The sequence below is a fragment of the Haemorhous mexicanus genome, chromosome 15, assembly GCF_027477595.1.
Source record: "Haemorhous mexicanus isolate bHaeMex1 chromosome 15, bHaeMex1.pri, whole genome shotgun sequence".
In the NCBI taxonomy this organism is placed as follows: Eukaryota; Metazoa; Chordata; class Aves; order Passeriformes; family Fringillidae; genus Haemorhous; species Haemorhous mexicanus.
The window spans coordinates 981,363-1,005,409 of NC_082355.1; the positions used below are offsets into that span (position 1 = coordinate 981,363).

Genomic DNA, 24,047 nt, shown 5'->3' on the forward strand with positions numbered 1-24,047 from the left:
AGGAGCTCCATCCTCACCAGGACCAGGAAACACTGCCTGACACAGCTCCATCCTCACCAGCACCAGGAAACACTGCCTGACACAGCTCCATCCTCAGCAGCACCCAGAAACACTGCTGGAAACAGCTCCATCCTCACCAGCAACAGGAAACACTGCTGGAAACAGCTCCATCCTCACCAGCACCAGGAAACACTGCCTGACACAGCTCCATCCTCAGCAGCAATAGGAAACACAGCCTGACACAGCTCCATCCTCACCAGCACCAGGAAACACTGCCTGACACAGCTCCATCCTCAGCAGCACCCCGAAACACTGCTGGAAACAGCTCCATCCTCACCAGCACCAGCAAACACTGCTGGAAAGGAGCTCCATCCTCAGCAGTACCAGCAAACACTGCTGGAAACAGCTCCATCCTCAGTAGCACCCAGAAACACTGCTGGAAACAGCTCCATCCTCACCAGCAATAGGAAACACTGCTGGAAACAGCTCCATCCTCAGCAGCACCAGCAAACACTGCTGGAAACAGCTCCATCCTCAGCAGCACCAGCAAACACTGCTGGAAACAGCTCCATCCTCAGCAGCACCAGCAAACACTGCTGGAAACAGCTCCATCCTCACCAGCACCAGGAAACACTGCTGGAAACAGCTCCATCCTCAGCAGCACCAGCAAACACTGCTGGAAACAGCACCATCCTCAGCAGCACCAGCAAACACTGCCTGACACAGCTCCATCCTCACCAGCACCAGCAAACACTGCTGGAAACAGCTCCATCCTCACCAGCACCAGGAAACACTGCTGGAAACAGCTCCATCCTCACCAGCAACAGGAAACACTGCTGGAAACAGCTCCATCCTCACCAGCACCAGGAAACACTGCCTGACACAGCTCCATCCTCAGCAGCACCAGGAAACACTGCTGGAAACAGCTCCATCCTCACCAGCACCAGGAAACACTGCTGGAAAGGAGCTCCATCCTCACCAGCACCAGGAAACACTGCTGGAAACAGCTCCATCCTCAGCAGCAACAGGAAACACTGCTGGAAAGGAGCTCCATCCTCAGCAGCACCAGGAAACACTGCTGGAAACAGCTCCATCCTCAGCAGCAAACACTGCTGGAAACAGCTCCATCCTCACCAGCACCTGCAAACACTGCTGGAAACAGCTCCATCCTCACCAGCAAACACTGCTGGAAACACACAGCTCCATCCTCACCTGCAAACACTGCCTGACACAGCTCCATCCTCAGCAGCAAACACTGCTGGAAACACACAGCTCCATCCTGAGCCTCCTCAGGCCAACCCCTCCCACAGCCATGGCAAAACCCCTGCTCTGCCCTCCCTTCCCAAGAGCAGCAAAACAGATCTGTCCTTGTCCCCTCACCCAACAAGTGACCCCGAATACTGGGGGTCACTTATGAGATAATTATTTATTCAGTTAACACACAGTAAATACAGATTTTGCTGCGGGGCAGCTCCCACCTCCTCCCAACACAGGATGTACCTGGCCCCAGGTGGAGCCAGCCCACCCCAGCTGTGCCACCAGGGCAGCAGGACACCCTCCTGGAACCTGAGCTCTTGTGGCAGACAGAGCAAGGACCTGCTGATTCACTCCCAGGTGCTGCATCCCACATCTCCACCTGCATCCCACATTTCCCACCAAACCCCTTTGCCTTCTTCTGGGACACAAGGAAGGGAAGGGACATTTTGGGATCAGAAGAAATCCACTTCTAAATGGGGTGAGTGTAGGAGGGTGAGACTGGAGCAGAACATGGCAAACACTTAATAAGAAAGACTATTTTCAATATGCTACAATCTAAAAATGGAAGATTTTTCCCTACGAGACCACACAGGAAATTTGAATTTTCTCAATATCTCAGCTTTTGTGACAAATGGCCTGGCCTTAAGGTGCTGTGACTAAGCACACTGAGAAAATGAGAAACTGCAATAGCTTTTCCTTCTTCCAGGAAAACAAACAAATAAGGAAAGCAATAGAAACAGATAAGAACTTCCAACTGCTGTAGCAGCTTATCACAGCGAGACAATCTAAACTGCTGATGAAAACACACAAGAGTGCATTAATAACAACAGGGGCTGAGCTGGCTGAGTGCACAGAGATGTTCCCAGAGCAGAGCAGAGCAGCCCTGACAGGACCCCACAGCCACGGGCCTGGCACCAGCAGCCAGGTGTGACCCCAAATGCTGGGGAGCAAAGCTGGAGTTAAGGGGGAGACTGACCCCAAAAATGCTGGGGAGCCAAAATGTGGCCCCAAAATGCTGGGGAGCAAAGATGGAATTAAGGGGGAGATTGACCCTGACCTCAGAAAGTCGGGGTGCCCACACAGAGCTCGGAGCACCCCCAGTACAGCCACCAGGGCCACCAGCACCACCAGTACAGCCACCAGCATGTCCTGCAGGGGTTGGGGCCACCAGGGGAAGGAGCCTCATCCCTCACTGTGCCAACCCATCCCTCCCCCCCGGGACAGCCCCCAGGCTTTGTTTGGAAGGTGGCTGGCCAGGTGACACCTCAGAGGAACAGGGACAGGCTGCACTCACCGAGGCACTGCGGGCACGGGGACAGCACAGCAGGGCTGGGCTCACCTGGCACAGGAGCAGGGGACAGCTCCTGCCACTGTCAGAGCCCTGCATCCTCAGGTGCAGTCCCAGAGCAAGGCCAGCAGCCCTCCTGGGGATCACCATCTGCTCAGGGCAGCACTTGGCAGGTGCCTGGCAGCCCTCCCGGCCCCATGCCAACCACCCACCCCTGTGCATTGGCACAATTTCCCCATGGAAAGGGTGCTCAGGCACTGGGACTGCCCAGGGAGGGTTGGAGTGCCCATCCCTGGAGTGCCCAGGGAAGGGCTGGAGGTGGCACTCAGGGCTCTGGGGACAGGGTGGGGATCAGGCACAGCTGGGACTCAGGGGTGTTGGGGCTCTTTTCTCACCACCAGGTGTGGTGCCAGTCACCCGGGGGGCACCTGTAGGGCAATGGTGGTACCTGCAGAGCTCACTGCTCTCCTGACACACCAAACCCTGCATCTGAAAAGCTCCTGCTCCCCTAAAGGCCAGCTGGCACTGTGAAGCAGTTTGCTTCTGGCCCAGAGCAATGACCTACATTATCCTAAAGGACAAAGCCTTTGTCATCAGTCAAATGAGACACTCCTCCTCCCCAGGCTCCTGTTGTAAGACACTGGCTGACATCCCTGTTCACCTTGTTTACAAACCTGATTTAATGTGCAGAGACTACAAACAAGTCTAGTTAATGAGAAAAGAGCACTAGCAGTAACACACAGTGTCCACCACGCTGGGGGTGTATTTCAGGCAGACCCTGGAACACCACCTGGGGTTAATTTTGCTGTAAGAACACAGAAAAATACTTCTAACTTGCCACACTGAACATGAGAGCAATTTGTAAATGCCAAGGCCAGGTTGGATGGGGGTTGGAGCAACCTGGCCTAGTGGAAGGTGTCCCTGCCCATGGCAGGGGGTGGAATGAGATGAGTTTTAAGGTCCAACAGAAATATTCTGGGATGCTGAGACAAGGAAGCAATGCTGTAATAACAGACTAGGCTCCAGATTTTCAGCTTGGTTGTGCTGAATCATCTTTCCAGGATAAAAACACACTTTTTTTCCCATCTAGGAAGGAACAGCTCTTGGCTGGTGCTATTTAGGGTGTCCCTGCAGGGCTCCAGCCCGCAGCCCGTGCTGTCTGAGCTCCCAAAACGTGAGGCTGACTAAAGTTTCTGTGCAGGGTCTGAAGCACGGCCGAGGCTGCCACCTCCAGGCTGCCTGAGAGCAATGGGACAGCCCAAGCCCTGGAGCTGGCAGGGTGGAGGAGATCCCCAGCACACCCTGCACGGACAGCAGGACCTGGTGGAGCCCAGATCCACCCCAGGGAGACAGGCTGGGCACAGCACAGCCCCTTGCAGCCGGGGCAAAACTTGTTGTTTCCTCTTCCTCTTAAGTTCATCCAGTATTTTAGACATCTAATGACAAATTCTGACACCAGTGCAGAACTGCCTGTATATTGGGAAAAACCAGCCTTTTCCTTCAGGTGTGTCCTGCTCTCCTGCTCTCTCAGGCAAATCCCTGCAGCAGGAATGTGTACATGAAAGGAGAAATTCCTCAGGTTTCCCCTTCCTGTGCAACTCCACTGCCATGATTTACATGGAGCATGCATATTTCTGGAGCAGCTCCTGATCCCATGCCTGGCAGGCTCCAAACATCAAGGGAAGCTTCAGCTGCCTCTGAACACGCTGAAGAAAATTATTGTGGCTCCATTCTCCTTCTCCCACTTTTTAGTTTGATTTTCACATTATAAAAAACTATCCTCAGGGCACAGCAAAAAAAAAAAAAAATTCCTGTGTCAGCAGAAACACTGCAGCTTTCTGGAGAGAAGCACTGCTCCAGAGAGTGGGAGGCAGCCCCAGGTTATCTCCTGCCTCAGCCAGCACAGGCAGAGCTCCATCACCCCAAGCCTGCCACGGGCTGGCACTGAGACACTGCCCAAGCACAGGCTGGGTCATTCCAGGGGTTATTCCAGCATTATTCAACACCCAGATTTTAATGAACTTGGGCTTTTCTGAGACCTCCAGGGGGTTCCTGCAGGTGGGAGGACAGCTGGACAGGCACACACCTGGGAGAACACACCGAGTGCCTTTGGAGCAGGCTTTTGTGAACTCCTGCAGCGAGGGAGACCCGAGGCAGTGACTAATTCCTCCTGGAATAGCAACACCAGCCTGGCTCTCCTGTTGATGTGTGCAGGCCATGCATGATGCCAGCTGATATGGTAACAGCTCTCACTCCTGGGTGCCAGAGATTGAATCCACACATACCTCTGGTCCAGCTGCTGTGTGATAAGTCACAGCTGACGTGTTTTCCTTCTTCAGGAAAAAGGAATAAAAGTGCCTGGAGGCACGAGCCAGAGTCCATTATCACCATCCATGATGAAGCAGCAACAGGCAGCCCAGCAGGAAAGCTGACACTGTTCCAGCAGACACCCAGTGCTGGAAGAGGCAGCACATCCCTCCCAGAACAGCCACAGAGCACCTTCTCCAGGCTGGAACCACTCACCCTGCGTGGCCAGAGGCTGCAGAAGAGCTACAACACCCTTAAAGTCAGAGAGACTTGAGTCAGAGAGACTTGTGAACCAAAGCACTGACTCAGTACACAGAGAGCACCTGGCTGGGAAAGGTGTGACTCCATGGACACTGACTGAGGGTGTGACTAACAGAGAGAACACGGGAACTGCACAGGAGCTGCCCCAGAGCCAAGAGCAGGAGCACGGGAGCAGGAGCACAGCCCTTCCCTCCACGTGGTCAGCACAGCCCCAGGAGCCTCCTGGCAGCACTCACCGATCCACAGCCTCCACATCAAAGCAGAACCTCTTCTCAATGGTGTCTGTTTTCCGCCGTGTGCAGGATTTCAGGGTCACAGCTTCATCTTCCCCCTGAGAAGAGACAAAATCACAGCTGAGGCTGAGAACAACCAACAGCCACAGGCCTGTCCCCAGCTGTCAGTGAGCAGGTTCAAACCTGGGGGGATCTGGCAACATCACTCTGCTAAAAATATCTGTTTATATCTCTGACAGGAGGACTTGTCTTTTTACCCCTATTTAGTCCAAAACCTTTCATGAGGAGCCTTCCCTTCAGGAAGCCCACGATTCAATCTGTGCATAAAGCACCACACAACCCCTTCTCCATGTGGGCAGGCACTGCTGGACCACAACTTTTGGGCAAAATCAGCTTTATTTTCCACTGCTGAACAACACTCCTGCTGGCAGTTTGCACTCCACGCTGCACTTTTGGCAGCACTGTGCACACGAGGACTCTCAACAGGAGCAAACACGTCTTAAAATGTTGATTATATAACAAAGCAATGACAAAACCATTCTCCCACCCCGAGAGTGCCTCTCTGCATCCAAGCTGAACTGGATTTCCAGAGGGCTGAGCAGAGTCCCAGCAGGATCTGTGAGCACTGCTGTCCTCTGCTGGAGGGAATCCTGCCTCAGCCCCTGCCAGCACAGACACCTCCTGCAACTGTGAAATTCCACTGATGACTTCAGAGAAAATGAATTCTGAAGGAGTTCCTGGAGACAGACACTTTTCTGGGCTCTCTGTGCTGTTCCTGATGACACCTTGGCTGACCACCCTGTTCCCTGACATCACCACTTTTCCAGGAAACACATTTAGAATCACTTAGATTGGAAAAGACCTCAAAGATCACAGAGTCTGAAAGTTGCCCAGAACAGCCAAGCCCACCACGAATCCATGTCCTCACGTGCCACACATCCATTAAATCCCCCCAGGGAGGGTGACTCCCTGGTTCTTATCCATAAACTCCTCCCCAGTGCCACCACCATCCAGCTCCTGACACCCAAAACACTCCCTGGCACTCAGGCCTGCCCATCCCACCACCATGGCTGCAGTTTTCCTGCTGCACTGGGGCTCCCAGCCCCTCCTGCTGGTTGCCCATGTTGCTGGGACCCTGAACCTGCCCAAAACCAGCCCTGTCCTGGCTCTTCTCATGTGCTTCCATGGTTTCTGACCCACCAAGGACTCTCCTGGCCCAGACAGGGACCCAGCACAGAGCCAGGAAGACAGAAGAGCTCCTGCAGGGCTCGTCCCTGGGGTGTGGCAGTGGCCTGGCCCTGGTGCCCCCCAGCCTGGCCCACGGCCAGCACAAGGCTGCTCCCACTCTGCCCAGAATTCAGGGAATGCCCCTGCTCCAGACCCACCAACACCCAGCTCTGGCCACAGCCCAAGGTCACCAGGGGCTGGTGCCACCAGGGTGTGACCCAGGAGGGAGGGGGCTCCTCATGCAGCACCTCAGGCCCTGCTCCAGCCAGACCCCAGAATTCCCAGCAGTGCACCCCAAGCCCCTGGGCTGCTCCCTGCCCAGATGTCCATGGTGGTGACCACTGACAGAGCCTGGAGCCCAGCCAGGCCTGCCCCAGCACGGGCAGCATTTCATGGCAGGGTGGTGCAAGCCACGAGTGAAGCACAGCCCTGGAGAGGGGCTCCAGCCTGGCCCTGGAGAGGGGCTCAGGCTCAGCCAGCAGCTCCCACAGCCCTGGCTGCTGGGGGAGCCCTGAAATGAGAAGGGACCAGACAAAACACAGTGCAGCCACTGAGGATTACAGGGCTGGGATATGTTAATGCTGAGCTATAATGAAGATGCTCCGAGGCAAGAGGAAATTAATTTTAGAAGCTTCCCTGCCCACAGCTGGCTCCCTGTGCCAGCAGGAAGCCGTGTGGGAGCCTGTCCAGCTGCCCCAGGCACTCCCCAGCAAGGGGACTGTGTTTGCAAACTGTCCCAGCTGGGAGCTCTGTGGAGGGGCCTATTGTTCCTGCTGTGCAGAGCAAAGGCAGCCCTGGGTACAGCCCTGGGAGCACTGGCACACAGCATGAGCTGGCTCCCCACACCCCACATCCACTGCTCCCCCAGCTCTTCACACCCCCTCGGGGCCAGGGGGAGCTCCAGGCTCTGCTGGGGCTCTGTCCAAAGCAAAACAACTTCACTGGCCAAGTCCCAGGACCATCAGAGACTCACGGAATGCTCTGGGTAGAAAGGGCACTTGGAGCCCATCCTGTTCCTCTCTCTGCCATGGGCAAGGACACTTCCACTCCACCAGGCTGCTCCAAGCCCCATCCAACCTGCCCTTGGACAAGTCACAGGCATTGGAGAAGGAGCAAAATAATGAACAGGTTCTCTTGTCCATGCCTTGGAGCAGGAATGAGGGACTGGGGAGCAGGAGCACCCATGGAGCTGGAGCGTGGTGGGTGCACGGGGCTGGCAAAGGTCTGTGGGCTCTGGGGGGTTCCTGTCTTTTCTTTCTCAAACCAGGTGCCAAGTTCATTCCCTGTGTGGCAGCCACTGAGCCTGGACTGAACGTGACCCACCTCACTGCCTTTGTGTCACCTTGCCAAAAAGGTGACAGAGTTTGAGCCCTGGGAGAGCCTGCAGCCAGCAGTGCCACGTGCTCCCTGGCAGGACACAGTCCTGTCCCAGGCAGCACTCAGCCCCTTCCCTCCTGCTCCCAGCACTCAGCCCCTTCCCTCCTGCTCCCAGCACTCACTCAGCCCTTTCCCTCGTGCTCCCAGCACTCAGCCCATTCCCTCCTGCTCCCAGCACTCAGCCCATTCCCTCCTGCTCCCAGCACTCAGCCCCTTCCCTCCTGCTCCCAGCACTCACTCAGCCCCTTCCCTCCTGCTCCCAGCACTCACTCAGCCCCTTCCCTCCTGCTCCCAGCACTCAGCCCCTTCCCTCCTGCTCCCAGCACTCAGCCCTTTCCCTCCTGCTCCCAGCACTCACTCAGCCCCTTCCCTCCTGCTCCCAGCACTCACTCCTTTCCCTCCTGCTCCCAGCACTCACTCAGCCCTTTCCCTCCTGCTCCCAGCACCCCCTCAGCCCCTTCCCTCCTGCTCCCAGCACCCCCTCAGCCCCTTCCCTCCTGCTCCCAGCACTCAGCCCTTTCCCTCCTGCTCCCAGCACTCACTCACCCCTTTTCCTCCTGACTTCTGGTCAAAGGGCACCATGGTGATGCGCTTGGATTCCCTCTGGTAGGTGCAGTAATGCTTCACCCAGGAAGTGCCAAAGTGACCTGCAGAGTGAACACAGGGCTCATGCCCAGAACACTTCCAGTGCCCTCCCATTAGACCCTGCTATGTTTAACCCTCTTTTCACATGCCAGGCTCCTGTGCCTAACAGACTTCGGGGAGGCACTGGCAGGGATTCTGCCTGGCTGCCACACTCCCACTCCCTGGGCCAACCCCTGCTCCCAGGGACTCTGCCCTGCTGGATCAGCCTTTGTGCCCCTGTCCTGGCCAGCCCCCTCCCCAGGCTGCCACCCCCAGGCTCCCAGCCCGACACCTACGCTTCTCCTGCACGTAGAGGTAGCCCTCCATCGTGTAGGGGCTGATGTTTTTGTGCTCGTGGGGATTCTCCTTCATCTTCTTCATCAAAGCTTCAACCTCTGACCTTGTTCCTTCAAAGCGGTTTCTTGTCTGCAAATTAAAACAGGAATGTCTTCTCCAGTGCAGGGACCTGTGCCTGGCTCTGCAGCACACGGGGTGGGGCTGGGGAGCCCAGGGGCAGCCACAGGGCAGGTTTGCTTCCTGAGCCTGGATTTAAGCTAAAGCAAAAATACTGCAACGATTGGTAAGGCCTGCCAGAACTTTAAGGGGGTTTGCAAAAATAGGGAGAGTGATTTTTGACATGGATCGACAGTGATAGGACAAGGGAAATGGATTTAAACTCAAAGAGGAGAGATTTGGATTGGATATTAGGAAAAAATTCTTCCCTGGGAGGGTGGGCAGACCCTGGCACAGGGTGCCCAGAGCAGCTGTGGCTGCCCCTGGATCCCTGGCAGAGCCCAAGGCCAGGCTGGACAGGGCTTGGAGCAAACTGGGACAGTGGAAGGTGTCCCTGCCATGGCAGGGGTGGAATGAGATGGGTTTTAAGGTCCCTCCCAACCCAAACCAGACTGGGATTCTGTGATTAAAATACACCAGAAGCTGAGGTGGCTCTGGAGACACTGCCAGCAATGGGCACAGGGACACCCTGGGCATGGGGACACCCCGGGCACACTCACATTCTGGATGCTGATTGTCAGCTCTGTCTTGAAGTCACTGAAGTCCTTTGCAAGCTCGTAGCCATGGTGGTAGAATGTGAAGAGCCCCTGCAGAAAGGCCAGCAGCTGCATTGGGAAAAAGCAAATGGAGATGGTCAGTGGAGAGCCAGAGCTGCACCCAGAGCCACCAGTGCTGAGGGGAGGGGGCCCTGCAGCCCCCCGGGGTGGAGGGGCTCCCTGATGGGCCCTCTGTGAGAGGGGCTGTGGGGTGAGCCTGGACCCCCTGGCCCTGCCCTGCCAGGGCTCCCCATGGCCCCGTTTCACCCCAGCACCCCAGTTTGTGCAGGCTGAGCCAGAACGAGAGCTCACTTACAGGTTCCACAAACTCAAACATCTTCCTCTCCTGGACCTCCTGCACCTTGAAGACATATTCCAGGGAGACCTCGTAGAAGTGCTGCCGAACCAGGTCCACCTGGCTGTCTGCCTGCAGGGGGGTGGAGAGGAAACAGAGCTCAGGAAGGACCAGAGCACACCTGGCTCTGATGGGAACACCCCCAAGCACAGCAAACCCAGCCCCAGCTGGTGCAGCAATAAACATAAACCTGACCCACACGACCAAGCTCTTCCTTCAGCTGAGGAAAATGGGTGTGGTGACTCACGTTCTCACCTCCCCAACAGCTGGGTAGGAAACAGGCAGCAGAGGTGAGAAAAATGGAAATCTGTGAACTTGACAAGAGAAGCCAACTCTCCCTTTTCTGGAAAGCACTCCCCCTCGCCAGGGATGCCACATCCACATTTCACAGCTCCACTCTGAATCCTCTTTCTAAGGTAACCCCTCCCTCGGGGGTCTGAGCCGCGCAAAGCACGGACACTCCCCAGCGGCACGGGGGAACCGGAGCCAGCCCGGAACTGGGAGCTGCTTCCAGCGGGCTCCCCCCGCCTTCCCGGCAGCGGCCCGAGCCAGGCCGGTGGGAGACGCCACCAGATGCCACCAGATGGCACCAGCAGGCAGCGCCGCTCCAGCGCACCCGCACGGCGTCCGGCATCCCGCACTGACCCGGACACATCCCCAGATGAATCCCGCACACATCCCCAGCTGAATCCCGCACTGACCCGGACACATCCCCAGATGAATCCCGCACACATCCCCAGCTGAATCCCGCACTGACCCCGCACACATCCCCAGCTGAATCCCGCACACATCCCCAGCTGAATCCCGCACACATCCCCAGCTGAATCCCGCACACATCCCGCACACATCCCCAGCTGAATCCCGCACTGACCCCGCACTGATCCCGCCCACATCCCGTGCTGAATCCCGCACTGACCCCGCACACATCCCATGCTGAATCCCACCCGCACACATCCCCAGCTGAATCCTGAACAGAATCCTGTGCTGAATCCCAAACACATCCCAAACTGAATCCCGCACTGATCCTGCACACATGCCCAAGAGAATCCCAAACTGAATCTCTCACTGCATCCTGAACTGAATCCCAAACTGAATCCCATACAGCATCCCAAAAATATCCCACACTGCATCCCGAACACATCCCAAACAGAATCCCAAACAGAATCCCAAACAGAACCCCACCTGCACCCCATATGGCACCTCCAGGCAGCCCCCAGGGCCACGCTCTGTCCAGGGCACAGGATCACACCTCTGACAGGAACAAGTGGATCCTTCCCTCCCCAGCCAGAATTCCTTCCACTCCCTGCCCCACCTCAGCATCTCAAACACAAACTAAACCAGGGCTCAGAGGGTCATTAAAAGCCACCATTCCCTGGGACACACGGGTGTTATTTACAAACCCCAAGGACAAGGCTGGCTTGCAGGCACTTCTGCCCAGATTCTGAGCCCTCCCCAGCCCTGATTTGCTGGAAGATGATCACCTGTGCCCCAGGTATTCCTGCTCTGCTGGGCACAGTCCCACCACCCGGGTACAGGAGCCCACCAGTGCCCCCAGTAAGGGATCAGCAGCACACCAGCACCATGCCCAAGGGCAAGGACACACATCCTGCAGGACCAACCCAGCTCTGGGTCAGCACAAGGAATTCCAGACTTGAAAGAAGGGATTGAAAACTCAGCATACTCATCCAGCAGGAGCACTTGTCACCAGAGCTAACCATGTCCTGAATCACTGATGGCTCTAAAGAGTTTAAGGCACTAAGCCTGATCCCTCCTCCCCTGGAGCACAGAGCAGGAGAAGGAGAGCAGACATCCATGATTTGTGCTGGCACATGGGAAGCCTGCAGCAGAACCAGTTCCTTTCTGTTACACTCTTTAATTATAAACCCTCTCTCCTTTTTGACAGCTATCCATTTTGGGATCTCTCTGATTTACTCACCAAGAAGGCTCCATATCCTTTCATTACAGGAAAAGGGGAAAACCCAGCACCCACAGCCAGAATGAAGGGAAAAGATGAGTTTACAGCCAGGAGAACCATTGTTATAAGCTGTGTGAGGCATTCAGAAAGCTCTCCACAGTGACAGCCAGACATGGAAACTCAGAGGCTGCTCTCACCTCCTGGAGCTGGGATTCTTTCTTCTTGGAAGACAAATTCAAGTGCTTTTCTAGGACACCACAGTATTTCTCAGTCTCCTTGTCGTATTTCTTTTTGGCATCCTACAAAAGAGGACAAAAAGTGTGACACTGAACACAACAGTCCCAGAGCAGCTGTGACAGCATCCCTATGGCACTGGGCAGGATGGCAGTGCCAGGTGGGAGCAACCATGAGACAGGACCTGGGGGCAGCAGCTGGAAGCAGGTGAGGCTGCTTTTACCTGCCAGCATCAGCAGCTACAGGAAAGCAGCTGATGCTGCCAAAACCCAAGGCTTGAGGGAACCCCTCCTCTGTTCCTGGGGCCCAGTGCTTGGTAAAACACCCAGATCCAGGTCCAAAAGCAACAGAGTGAGGAAAGTGCTCTCTAAGCAGAACATGGTCACAATTCCACATCCCACCCTGCCACCCCTCACAAGAGCTTCTCCTCTGTGCCACGGGGGACAATGACACAGCACCTTGGCTGTTTGTGGCAGCAGCATTAAGGACACCAACTTCCCTTGCCTGGGCAGCCCTTTCCCAGCCGGGGCAGCGCAACACCTGGCCCCAGCCCATGGCAGCAGCTGCAGGTAAGCAGGTGTGTTCTGCAAGACTCCTCTCTGTGTTTGCAGGTAAGCAGATGTGCTCTGCAGGTAAGCAGGTGTGTTCTGCAGGACCCCTCTCTGGGTTTGTAAGCAGGTGTGCTCTGCAGGACCCTTCTCTGGGTTTGCAGGTAAGCAGGTGTGCTCTGCAGGTGAGCAGGTGTGCTCTGCAGGACCCCTCTCTGGGTTTGCAGGTAAGCAGGTGAGCTCTGCAGGACCCCTCTCTGGGTTTGCAGGTAAGCAGGTGTGCTCTGCAGGACCCCTCTCTGGGTTTGCAGGTAAGCAGGTGAGCTCTGCAGGACCCCTCTCTGGGTTTGCAGGTAAGCAGGTGAGCTCTGCAGGACCCCTCTCTGGGTTTGCAGGTAAGCAGGTGTGCTCTGCAGGACCCCTCTCTGGGTTTGTAAGCAGGTGTGCTCTGCAGGACCCCTCTCTGGGTTTGTAAGCAGGTGTGCTCTGCAGGACCCCTCTCTGGGTTTGCAGGTAAGCAGGTGTGCTCTGCAGGACCCCTCTCTGGGTTTGCAGGTAAGCAGGTGTGCTCTGCAGGACCCCTCTCTGGGTTTGTAAGCAGGTGTGCTCTGCAGGACCCCTCTCTGGGTTTGTTTCCAGCTGCACTGGGCACCGCTGCCATGCAAACGCAGCCCCGGGTGCTGGCAGGAGCTGCTTGCAGGCAGCAACAGGTTGTTATAACAACAGGGGAGCCACAGACAGTGGTTTCCATTTCAGAACAAAGGCAGGAAAGAAAGGGGGGCCAGGCTGTCTCACGGCCGCCCTCAGCCACACCGGCGCTTCCCCGTCCTGCCAGAAGCATCCGAGTTCCCCTGCAGCCCCCAGCGATGCCTTGGGGTGGGGAGTGCAGGCTGGGGGACTCAGGAAAATGTGAGCCCCTCCAAGAAAATCCTAATTCTTCCTCGGAGTAAGGAAAAAAGGGTTCGCTTCAGCTGGCATGCAGTTTTTTGCCCTTGGCACGTTATGTGGCTGTGGGTGAACTCGGAACACTGAGGAACTTCCCAGGAGCTGGATGGCCCCGTGTCCACCCCAGAGCAGCACACTGCCTCCTCCCATGCCCGAGCCCACCCTGCAGCGTGCCAGGTCCTGGCCAGCTCTGGGGGGCAGTGGCTGGGTTACCTTGGCAGCCCCAATCTGCTCCTTGCGGAACTTCTCCAGCGGCGTGATCAGCACCTCGCTGGCGTTCTCGATCTGGGGGCAAAGACAGGCACAGCTCACCTGTGCTGCTCCACAGCCTCTCCCATGGGAACCCTCCCACAGCCCCCAGACACCCCCAGGCTTCACCCCTCCGTCCCTGCACACCTGTGACCCCCCCAGCACCAGCACAGGCCACTCTCCAACAGCAAGACCCCATTCCTGATGCTTTCCAAGTGTTTCCCTGCCAAGCCACCCTCTCCTTCCTCTGCCCTCCCCTGCAGCTCCACGCCAGCGAGGGAAGGAGCACTGGGGCAAGCAGTCACTGTCACCACGGTGTCCCAAGTGCCACCACCCCCTGCTCCCAGGACAGCTGGGGCCATACCATGCGCATCCGCTCGTCTTCCAGGTTCCGCAGCACCGTGGCAAACTCCTGCAGGGACTTGGCTGGAAGGGACACAGTCAGCATTTAACATTCAGTGCTTAAAGAGAGAAACAGCACAGAGGGGTTTCTGTCTGTCTGTGTTTTGGGTAGGGAGGTTGGGGTTTTTATTATCCTTGCTCTCTCCCTAGAAAGGTTCCTGCTGCCCACAGCTGGCAGCAGAGCATCCCCAGGACCAGGCTTCCTCCTCCAGACAGCAACATCCTCAGCTCAAACCTGCCCTGCCCAACACAGTCACCAACCAGCCCCAGAGCACAGCACTGGCCTCCAGCCATGCCCAGCCCACGAGGGGCAGCTCCCCAGCACGGGCACAGCACCAGGGAGACCTGGATGAGGAGCTATTTCTGCTGAGAGACTGGGCGCAAATAAACAAGCAAAGTCAAATCAGGGCTAAAGCTTCTTTGCTCTCCTGGCTCCAGATGATGTGCACAATAAGCTAAAAGTTCAGCTGGGGCAGGAGGAGAGAGGGAAGAAGCTGAAGCCACTGCCCGGTGCCAGGAGAAGCTCTGTGGCAGAGCCAGGCTTAGTTCAGAGAGCCTTGCCAGGCTCGGCACTGCTGATTCCCCCAGGCACAGGATCCTGTGTGACTGCTGCTCCTCTGCTTCAGAGCACAGCCCCTTGCAGTGTATCCTGCCACAACCACCTCCAGGTGCTCCTCTCCAGTGCAAAACATCCAGCTAACAGAGGTGGTTTCAGACACGAGCAATCTTCTCCCTTCCCCATCTGGCAGGGACAGATTTGGGCCAAGAAGCAACAGGCGATTCCCTGGGCGAGGCTGCGCTCCTGAACCAGAGGAATAAGCATTTTCCAGAGAGCACCCAGACAAATTCCCTCGGTGTCCCTTGGTGGCCTGCTCGGGGTGTGCCTCCAGGAGCAGCAGCACTCACCTATGCAGATCTCGTCGTCGGTCTCGGCGTCGCCGATGCAGCGGAATTTGAACTCGTTGAGGGAATCCGCGAACTTGCGCTTGGCAGCCGACAGGTCTGTGGGAGCAGGGAGCACAGGGACATCACCAGTGGGAAAGTGCCCCAACAGCAGGACACAGACACGTGATCCCAGCCAGGAAACACCCACAGAGCGACCGTGCCACCCAGAGCGCTGCCCTTCTGCAGCCACCCCAGGGTCGGCTCTGTGGGGTCTCTGTCAGCACCCCCAGAACCCCCTACAGGAGATGGAAATTCAAAATAGCCAAAGAGCCACCCCAGAGCTCTGACCTAGAGGCATGGGGCAGCAGCAAATGGTGACACACAGTGACACTGCCCCCCAGGAAATGGCCCCTCTGCCATGCTCCCAGCCCGCTGAAGGAAGGCAGTAGCACAGAGCTTTGCTGCTTCCCGAGCTGCAGATTCTCTCTGAGATCTGCATCCTATTAAGTTCTTACTCACAGTGACCTGAGTGGATCCAGGATTGGCTTTCCAGGCCAGCCCTGCTAACCTGGCACACACAGACAGTCCTGGGCACTGTGAGGCCACCAAAGGCACCGTGTGGCTGCAGCCCAGCCGGTGTGAGGAGCCCACAGTGCTCACTCCCCCGTGCATTTCTTCACTCCAAGCCCAAAATTCCAGGGTTTTTCCCTTTCCCAGCACCGGTGGAAAATGCATGTGCACACAAGGCCGTTTCCTCCTCTCAGACACCAGCAGCCAAGAGATAACCACAGCAGAGTCCAAGTGTTTTGCTTTCCCCATGGGATAAGGGAGCTGGCAACTTTCTCCAAGCATCAAAACTGTTTTCCCAGTATTGCTGCTGACAGCCCTGGGGTTAATCCTGCCCAGTTCAGTCCCGGCTGCCTCCACACAACTGCTTCCTAAGGCAGCAGGAAATCACCCAGCCAAGGCAGGCAGGGAGAGGGAAATCCCTGGGAGCTTCCCCAGTGGAAAAGTACAGAGGGGGCTTCTTGAGGAGAAGGTTCACACATAACAGAATTTGCACTTTGCTCCCTGGAGGGTGGAACGAGCACGGCTTTTACACCCTTCCTGTGCCTGGAGCTGCCAGGAGCCTCCATGGCACCCACAGAAACAGGACACGTGGTTTTTGGGGAAACTTCCCCAGTGCTCCTGGGCAGGATTGAGAAGAGGGACTCGGGAGGGTGGGAGGGTTTGTTCCAGCTCAGCACAGCCCCGAGCAGCTCCCCCTGCTCCCTTCCACGTGGCCATGCTGGTGTCAGCAGCAGAGCAGCCTCCTCCCCTCACCAGAGCTTGTTGGAGCAGCCCCAGGGCCCAGGGACTCTCACCCAGACCCTCCTGGGAGGGACCCCGGAGCTGGAGGCTGCTGCAGCACAGGGATGAGCACCTGGGGGAACTGGGCTTCCCAGCCCAGGGCAGGGTCACCTTCTCCAGGGCCACCCTCTCCAGGGCCACCCTCTCCTCCACCTGAGAGTGAGGAGCAGGTCAGGGCTCTGGGACCTGGCACGAGTCACAGCAAAGCTAAGAAGCCTCTGGAGCCAGCAGCACTGACAGCAATGGCCCACAGTGCTTATAAATAGGCAGGGGAGAGGGAGATAACTCCTGGAGTGACAGTGATAAAGGATAAAATTAGCAGCAGGATCAGCCAGAAAAGGAGAGAGGGGCACCCATGCCCACCCTGGGGGGCCCATCATCCTCCCCAGGCCACTGTCAGACCACCCATGCCCCCTCAAATGCATTTTGGGACAGCAGCCCTGCAGGGGAAGCAGGAAGGCACAGGGAGAACAGGGCAGCCCCTTGACAAGCCTCAGCTCCTGTGGGTTCTTCTTCCCCAGGGCTGTGAACAAACAACCCCAAAATCCTGCAAAGGCTCAACAGAATCTGCTGCTTCCTCTCAGGCACGAGCAAACCACCCAGACCCTGCACATGAGTCACACCAGGGCTGCACCAGGGGCTGGCAAGTTTTCCTTCCAAGTCCTCTGCTGGCTTGTTCAGTCAATCACAGCAGCAGGAAAGGCCACCACAAAAAGCCTGAAAAATTCTTCTGCCTGAGCAACACAACCAGCTCAGGCTGCAGGTCTCATCATCACCTCCCATGGCTCCCCTTTCCCACCTGGGCTGGTGAGGATGGGACAATCCCTTCAGGAAAGTTCCCTTGACAGAAAACTGGCACACACAGGCTCACCTGCACAGCTCCAGCAACCAAGGATCTGAAATACAATGCCCTTTTAAAAGTGATGCATCCTCCCCTTCCACTGCATCCTGGACACCCACCTCAGGAACAGCAGGGACAGGGACAGCTCCCAGCAGGTCAGAGGGCAGCAGCCTTTCCTGGAAGCAGCCTCAGATAACCCCTCTGGCTGTCCCTGCTCCCTCACAGCCAGCCCAGGGGTCACCCCACTGTCCCCTCCTCCCTCTGCAGTCAGGACAATTGCTGGCTGAATTCCATCCCAGCCAGACACCTCCAGCTCCAGGGCCTCCCCCAAACCTGCCTGAGGGACCTTCTCCAGCCCCAGGAATCCTGCCAGGATCAGCAGCAAGGGCACCTCGTGCTCCCCGTGTCCCCCCTCCTCCTCCTCGGCTGCTGAGAGCTCAGTCTTTCTGGGAAGTGCTTGCTGTTACTACAAGGAGACTCAAGTGGCTGCTTCTTACATAAATAGCCTCTTCCAAAGGAATTTGGAACTACTGAGAAAGGCCATTTGTAGAAGGGTTGTGTCATGATTTCCCACCCCTCCTCCATGAGTGCAGCACCCCGGGCACTCTGGGGTGACCCCACTCAGCCAGGTCTGCAGCCAGCACCCCAGAAACAACAGGCAGGACACTGAGGGGAACCACAGCCCATCAAACTGAGATCTCAGGAAGACAAATGTCCCCCCCTGCCTGCTGCTGCTGCCTGGTCCCGTGCTGGGAAGATCAGATCAGCCAGGACAAAGTGAACCTGCTGGCTCAGAGCGGGGGCTCTCCCCAGGGCTGACTCTGCAGCCAGTCTGCTGCATAAGCTGGAAACAGCAAAAAGCTCTGGCTCAGCTGGCCCCAGGACAGGGGCAGAAGCAGCAGGATGGGTGGCTCAGGTTAAAGACAAGCCTGCTGCTGAGTGAGGCCATGAAGGGTTAATGTGCTGCAGAGGGGGAGCAGAGGATGCTGCTGCTCGGGGCTCTGGGCTCTGCCAGAGGCTGTGCTCACACGGAGCAGGATTTCTACACTTCCTGCAAAGAAAACTGCTTAATAGCCTATATTTACTGTTCAAGTGGACAACAGGAACTGAGACTCCTGCCCCTTCCTTCCCCCACAGCACAGAGCAGCAGGAACAGCAGCTTGGGCTGTCTGTCCCCTGCAAGCCCCCGGAGAGGGGCAGGAGGACAATGCCAGTGCCAGCAGCAGCCCCTCTGCCCCAGGCAGGGCAGACCTGGAGGGCCAGCTCTCCCAGCCCTCATCTGGCTGCAGGGAACAGGACACAGCAGCTCCCCAGGCACGCAGGGGCCAGCCAGGATGGGTAATCCAGGGAACAGCCACTCTAATCAGCAGCAGGATTACAGCCTGCCTTTCTGAGGGTGCTCAGAAAGCAGCAATATGGTGTCTGTGCCCACAGCCAGCCAGGGGTCAGCTCAGCACCCCTTCTGGGCTCACACAACACTCCTGCAGCTCAGGGATGCCCAGGGAGGCGCTTTGGGCAAGGTCAGAGCTGGGAATGGCCAGCTGGGCCTGGCCATGGATGCCTGGAGCACTCTGCATGGGACACTCGGCCAGCCTGGCCCTGCAGCTCGTGCAGGAATCCAGCAACAAGAACCTCGTGCCTGAGAGCAGCGTCTGCAGCTGCCAGTTTGCAGTTTCACCCAGCCAGCCCCAGCCCCAGCAGCACAGGTCAGCACCAGAGTCAGGCCAGCATCAGGAAACGCTTCATTTGCTGCAGAAGGTTTAAATCCCCTCTCTGCGCTTCCCAGCAAGGTCAGCAAAGCCCTGCTCCCGTGAGACACTGGCCTGGCCCAGTCCCAGAGCCACCTCCATGCAGAATTAGCACTGATCTGTTCATTAAACAACTCCTCCACCAGGTGGTTGGAGTTAATCAGTGATTTAGGATGGGACGGCAGCTGCTGGCAGGTTCCCCCTCTGAATCATCATGAGCAAACATACAAAAGCAGATGGGCAGAGCCCACCCCACCTCCAGCACAGCTTCTGCCATCATGTTCTGCACAACAGCCTGTGGAGAGGCTGTCACAGCTTGGCACACGCCACAGATGGAGGTTAGAGGGTGCCAAGGACAGCAAGGTGACCCCAAGGACCAGGACCACGGGCACAGTCCCTGCAGCACCCCAGGCAGGACCCCCAAGGCAGGGAGAGAATCACTGAGTGGCCCCACAGCCCCCCAGACCCCGTTTTGGTGCCTTTTCCACACACAGAGCCTCCAGCTGAGCCCTGTCTCAGCAGCACACCCGGGGAGCCAAACCCCAGCAGCTCATTTTCACCGAGTTTACAAGCACACACTCCCTACACAGCACAGTGCAAGCAGAACACCCAGAACTGCTCAGATGTGCTAAAACACACACTAACCTGAAGCTCTGTCCAAGATGCCCAGGAGGGCAGGTCCAGGAGGTGCCCCAGCTGTGGCTCAGCCCTGCCCTGCAGCCAGGGGAGTGCTGGGCACTGCTGCCAGCCCAGGCATCCCCGTCTGCCTGGACCCCAGGCTCAGCTGGCCCCGTATGGCAGCGCTGGGCACGGGGACACAGAGCCCTCTGTGTGCTGAATGGCACCATTGACAGGCTCAAACAGCACATCAGACCTCAGCAACACGCTCAAGACACGGAGCATTTCCACGGGATTTTACCAGATAAAGGTTCTGCACGTCGTGAAAAACAAAGTTATCCCTTGGAAGGGCTGCCTGGCTGCACAGCTAAAATTATCCCTGCTGCCCACCAGCCCAGCACCCCGGGCACGTCATCGTGCCACCCCCAAATCAATAATGCTCAGACTTCTCCTGGGAGCTTTGCCAGCCCTGGACGCGTCTGCAAAGCTTCCCAAGATTCCTGATGGACAGCACTGGAGATCCAAGGGAAATGAAGCCAGAAGGACCAGCAGGTCCCAAGCTGCCAGTCCAGTGTGACATTCTGCAGCAGGGCCAGGGCTGCAGCAGCACCAAGGCAAGGAACCACTTCCTTCTACTCCCACTGCTGCAGCCTCCCTCGTGTTTTGCCCTGGTTTGAGGGAGTTGGTGGTCAACTGGAACCCTTGCCCCTCTGCCCCACTCCTCAACCATGAATCAGCCCTGGACCTCCTCAGGCCCTGGAGCTCTGAGCCCAGTGCTGAGCCTGCTTTGCCACAGGCAAAGGTCTCACAGCCTCTCTCCATCCTTCCTGTTCAGCTTTTCTTAGCACTCACCCATCAAGTCATATTGCAACAAAGCCACTCTCGTGAGTCAGATCCTTGTCTCACAGACACTGCAGAAACCCAGCTCATGCAAACTGCTCTGCCCTTCCCACTCAGAGTGTCACCAGGGCTGGGACACCGGCAGGACAGAAGCTGGTACAGGCAGCAGGGATGGGTTAATGATGCAGTTGATGAAGTGCCCCTCAGCAAGGGTCCCACCTGGAGGGATTTCAGCACTGGGCATGTGAACCATGGAGCAATGACCTCTCCATCCCACCAGGAAAGGAAGACTTCCAGCCACAGGTGCCAGGCAGCAGAGCCTGCCCTGCCTGCAGCCAGGACACGCAGGAAACAAAACCCAGGAATGATGTAAACGACCCTGGGAAAGGCTTCCCATTCCTGGAGAGCCTGAGGAGACAGATGTCTGCAGCTGCACAGCCCAACGAGTCCTCACTCCCAGCAAGGGGCAGCAGGGCTCAGAGAAACACGGGCCTGCCAGAGCCCTCCTGGCAGCCCTGGCAACCACTCCACGCCCCCAGGATGGCCCTGGAAGATCAGGGGCCTGAAGCAAGGTACCACCACCCTGGCAGGCAGCTTCCAGACTGGCCATCACCATGCAGAGAACCAGCACAGGGGATCAGCAGAACCCCCAGCACTGAGCAGAGCCCTGCCCAGGGGGCTTCCTGGTGCTCTGCACGAACATGGCAACATCCCAGTCCTCCCACAGCCCCCAGAGCAGCATCCCTGCCTGCAGCTCCTGGAGGGGCACAGCCCACCTGCCCCCAGCACAGGGCAGCATCCCCCAGATGCCATCCCCAGGCTCTGAGCTGAACATGGAGCGTTTCGTGCACTTCGCAGCCAAACAAAATGAAACGGGATTTCTCCACTTCCCCACCCAGCTCCCACGTCTGGCACTTTTCCCTGTGCTTATTTTTGTTCACATCCTGGTGTTGTTTCATGGCAGAACCCCCCGGCCTGTCCCAACCTGCAGCCCAGAGTTTGGCAGGCAGGGAGCCGGGCGTCGGAGCAACAGGAGCTCAGGTGGGAGCAGGCACAGCTTCTGAATAAAATCAAAATATCCACCACTCCAACACAGAGGAGGGATGCATCCAAACAGCAAACACAGGCAACAGCTTAAGTGCCTGGAAAACATCAGGGACGTGGTAATGAAATGGAAAATTCCCACCCCGGCTGGCACAGCACTCAGTGTGAGGAAGCAGCAGTGAAAATCCCTGTGTCCCAGTCAGGCCAGGGATTTGGGCACAGGGCTGGCTCAGAGAGAGAGATGTCAGACCTGCTGAGCACAGCTGTCCCACTGCACCGAGTGCCTGACCTTCAAACCCCAATCCCTGACTGCCATTGCCAAAACCAGGGTTTTGAATAGCACATCTCCCCTCCACCTGCACACTGCCCCACTGCCACTGCCCCAGGCAGGTCATGTAAACACCTCCAGCCTCACAGCTGTGAGGAAAGGTTTTACTGTTTTACTCACAGCTCCCCATGGCCCCTTTCCCTCACTGGGTAGTGCAGGTCAGTCCCTAAAGCATCACTGCTCCAGTAATTGCAGCTTCTCCTCCTAGTGCCAGGAGAGGTTCAGGTGGGGCATCAGGAGAAATTTCTTCCTGGAAAGAATGGTCAGTCATGGGAAGGGGCTGCCCAGGGAGGTGGTGGAGCCCCCATGCCTGGAGGTGTCCAAGGAAGGGCTGGAGGTGGCACCCAGTGCTCTGGGCTGGTTGACAAGATGGTGATGGGTCACAGGTTGGACTTGATAATCTTGGAGGTCATTTCCATCCTCAATCACTGTGCATTTCTGTGATTCCTCTCCAAACCCTGGCACGACCCACAGGAAGGCTGCAGATGACTTTACCCTTGTTACCACAATATTTCATCGACTGGAGCCTGGAATCACATTTCATTAGGACAGAACGCCCTGCCCGAGACAGCTAATCAATTTAGAGGACACTAATCCACAAGAAATTTGCTCCTGACCCAGGCAATGCCCATTAGTGGAGCAGAAGGGGGTCTGGCAGGGGGGGCTGTGGCAGAGCCCCTGCCAGACCTCACCAGGCAGAGCAGATTGCCTCAGGCACTGGCCCTGCTTCTGGATTAGTTAGTTATTAAATCTAATTAGCTAGTAGGTGGGACACAGGGAGCCCCCTTGATTTCCCAAGGGGCAGGCACCAAAGCATTGGGGTGCCCAGGGGGCGATGGGCCCAGAGACCCCCATGCCCCAGGTGGGGAGGGCACCAATGCCCTGTCCCTGTGGGCAGGAGGGACAGCAGGTCCCCCTGGCACCCCCCAGCCAGGCCATGGCACGGGGCAGTGCCTCCCCTATCCCCATCCCAGAGGCAGCAGCTCTCACCCACAGCCAGGGCAGGGTCAGCTCCCAGCCCCTCAGGAGCTGTTCTGCACAACCTGCTTCCTCCTCCTCCTCCTCCTCCTCCTCCCAAGGAGGCTGCGGAAATCCTTTTGTCGCCGGTGCTCCTCCACCTCAGCTGTAAGAACAGGAAAAATCCCACTGTGCTTGCAGGAACATCAGTGACAAGTGAGTCAATTTTTCCTGCTTCGGCAGGAAAAGAGAAAATAAATTAAAATCTCTAGTGGAGCTTAGGGAGGCACGCAGGGTGAGGACAGGGACGCACAGCCTGGGGTGTAGCACAGAACCATGGAATAGTTCAGGTGGGAAAAGCCCTCCAAGATTCTCACATCCTGCTGATCTCCCTGCAGTGCCAAAGCCAACAATCACCACTGTCGTCATCTGTAAAACCCCTCCAGGACAGTGACTCCACCATTGCCCTGGGTAGCCTGTGCCAGTATGTGACCATCCTTTCCAGGAAGAAATCACTGCCTTGAACCTGGGCTTTCCCCTAGCATTCCTGGGAGAGACACCCAACGCTCTGCTCTGCAATGGTTGGGTTTTTTGTAAAACATTGCTTAGCAACCAGCACTCAGCGAGGGCATCGCTCTGGACAGACGCTGCTTCAGCGAGAAAAAGAATGAAAATCCAGCAAGGGACAGCGTAGCAGCAGTGCTGGGGAAAGGCACACGCCAGCTCTTTTCACAGGTCACTCTGCCCAGAGAGCCCTCCACACCTCCCTCACTGTGGATCATGGAATCCCAGACAGATTTGGGTTGGGAGGGATCTTAAAGTTCATCTCATTCCACCCCTGCCATGGGCAGGGACCCCTCCCACTGTCCCAGGCTGCTCCCAGCCCTGCCTGAGGGTGCAGGGAGGGCTGAGCAGGCAGGGAGGGCTGAGCAGGCAGGGAGGGCTGAGCAGGCAGCCCCAGCCCCGGCTGTCCCCGGTCCCCGCGCTGCGCCCGCCGCTCCCCGTGCCAGGGCCAGATGGTCCGGAGGCTGCTGTGCTGGAAACCCGCCTGGCACCACGGCACAGACACCCCCTTCCCCCTCGGTCCCCAGGGCACAGAGCATCCCAGCACACCCCTTGCACCCCGGTGTGCCGGGACCCCCCAGCTCCCGCTGGGAGCCGAGGC

The 24,047-nt window shown here is 57.2% G+C and overlaps 1 protein-coding gene across 3 annotated transcripts in view; it reads right to left on the reverse strand.

Moving 5' to 3' along the window:
- Positions 1 to 24,047, reverse strand: part of ARHGAP26 (Rho GTPase activating protein 26) — a 103,907-nt gene that overhangs the window by 71,032 nt on the left and 8,828 nt on the right. For all 3 annotated transcript variants that reach the window (XM_059859895.1, XM_059859894.1, XM_059859896.1), the window contains exons 2-10: positions 15,178 to 15,273; positions 14,234 to 14,295; positions 13,834 to 13,905; positions 12,091 to 12,192; positions 9,940 to 10,050; positions 9,588 to 9,692; positions 8,871 to 9,000; positions 8,497 to 8,597; positions 5,350 to 5,444 (exon numbers count right to left, since the gene is read on the reverse strand). In XM_059859895.1, the coding sequence (XP_059715878.1) occupies positions 5,350 to 5,444; positions 8,497 to 8,597; positions 8,871 to 9,000; positions 9,588 to 9,692; positions 9,940 to 10,050; positions 12,091 to 12,192; positions 13,834 to 13,905; positions 14,234 to 14,295; positions 15,178 to 15,273 (874 nt within the window). The remainder of the gene's footprint in view (positions 1 to 5,349; positions 5,445 to 8,496; positions 8,598 to 8,870; positions 9,001 to 9,587; positions 9,693 to 9,939; positions 10,051 to 12,090; positions 12,193 to 13,833; positions 13,906 to 14,233; positions 14,296 to 15,177; positions 15,274 to 24,047) is intronic.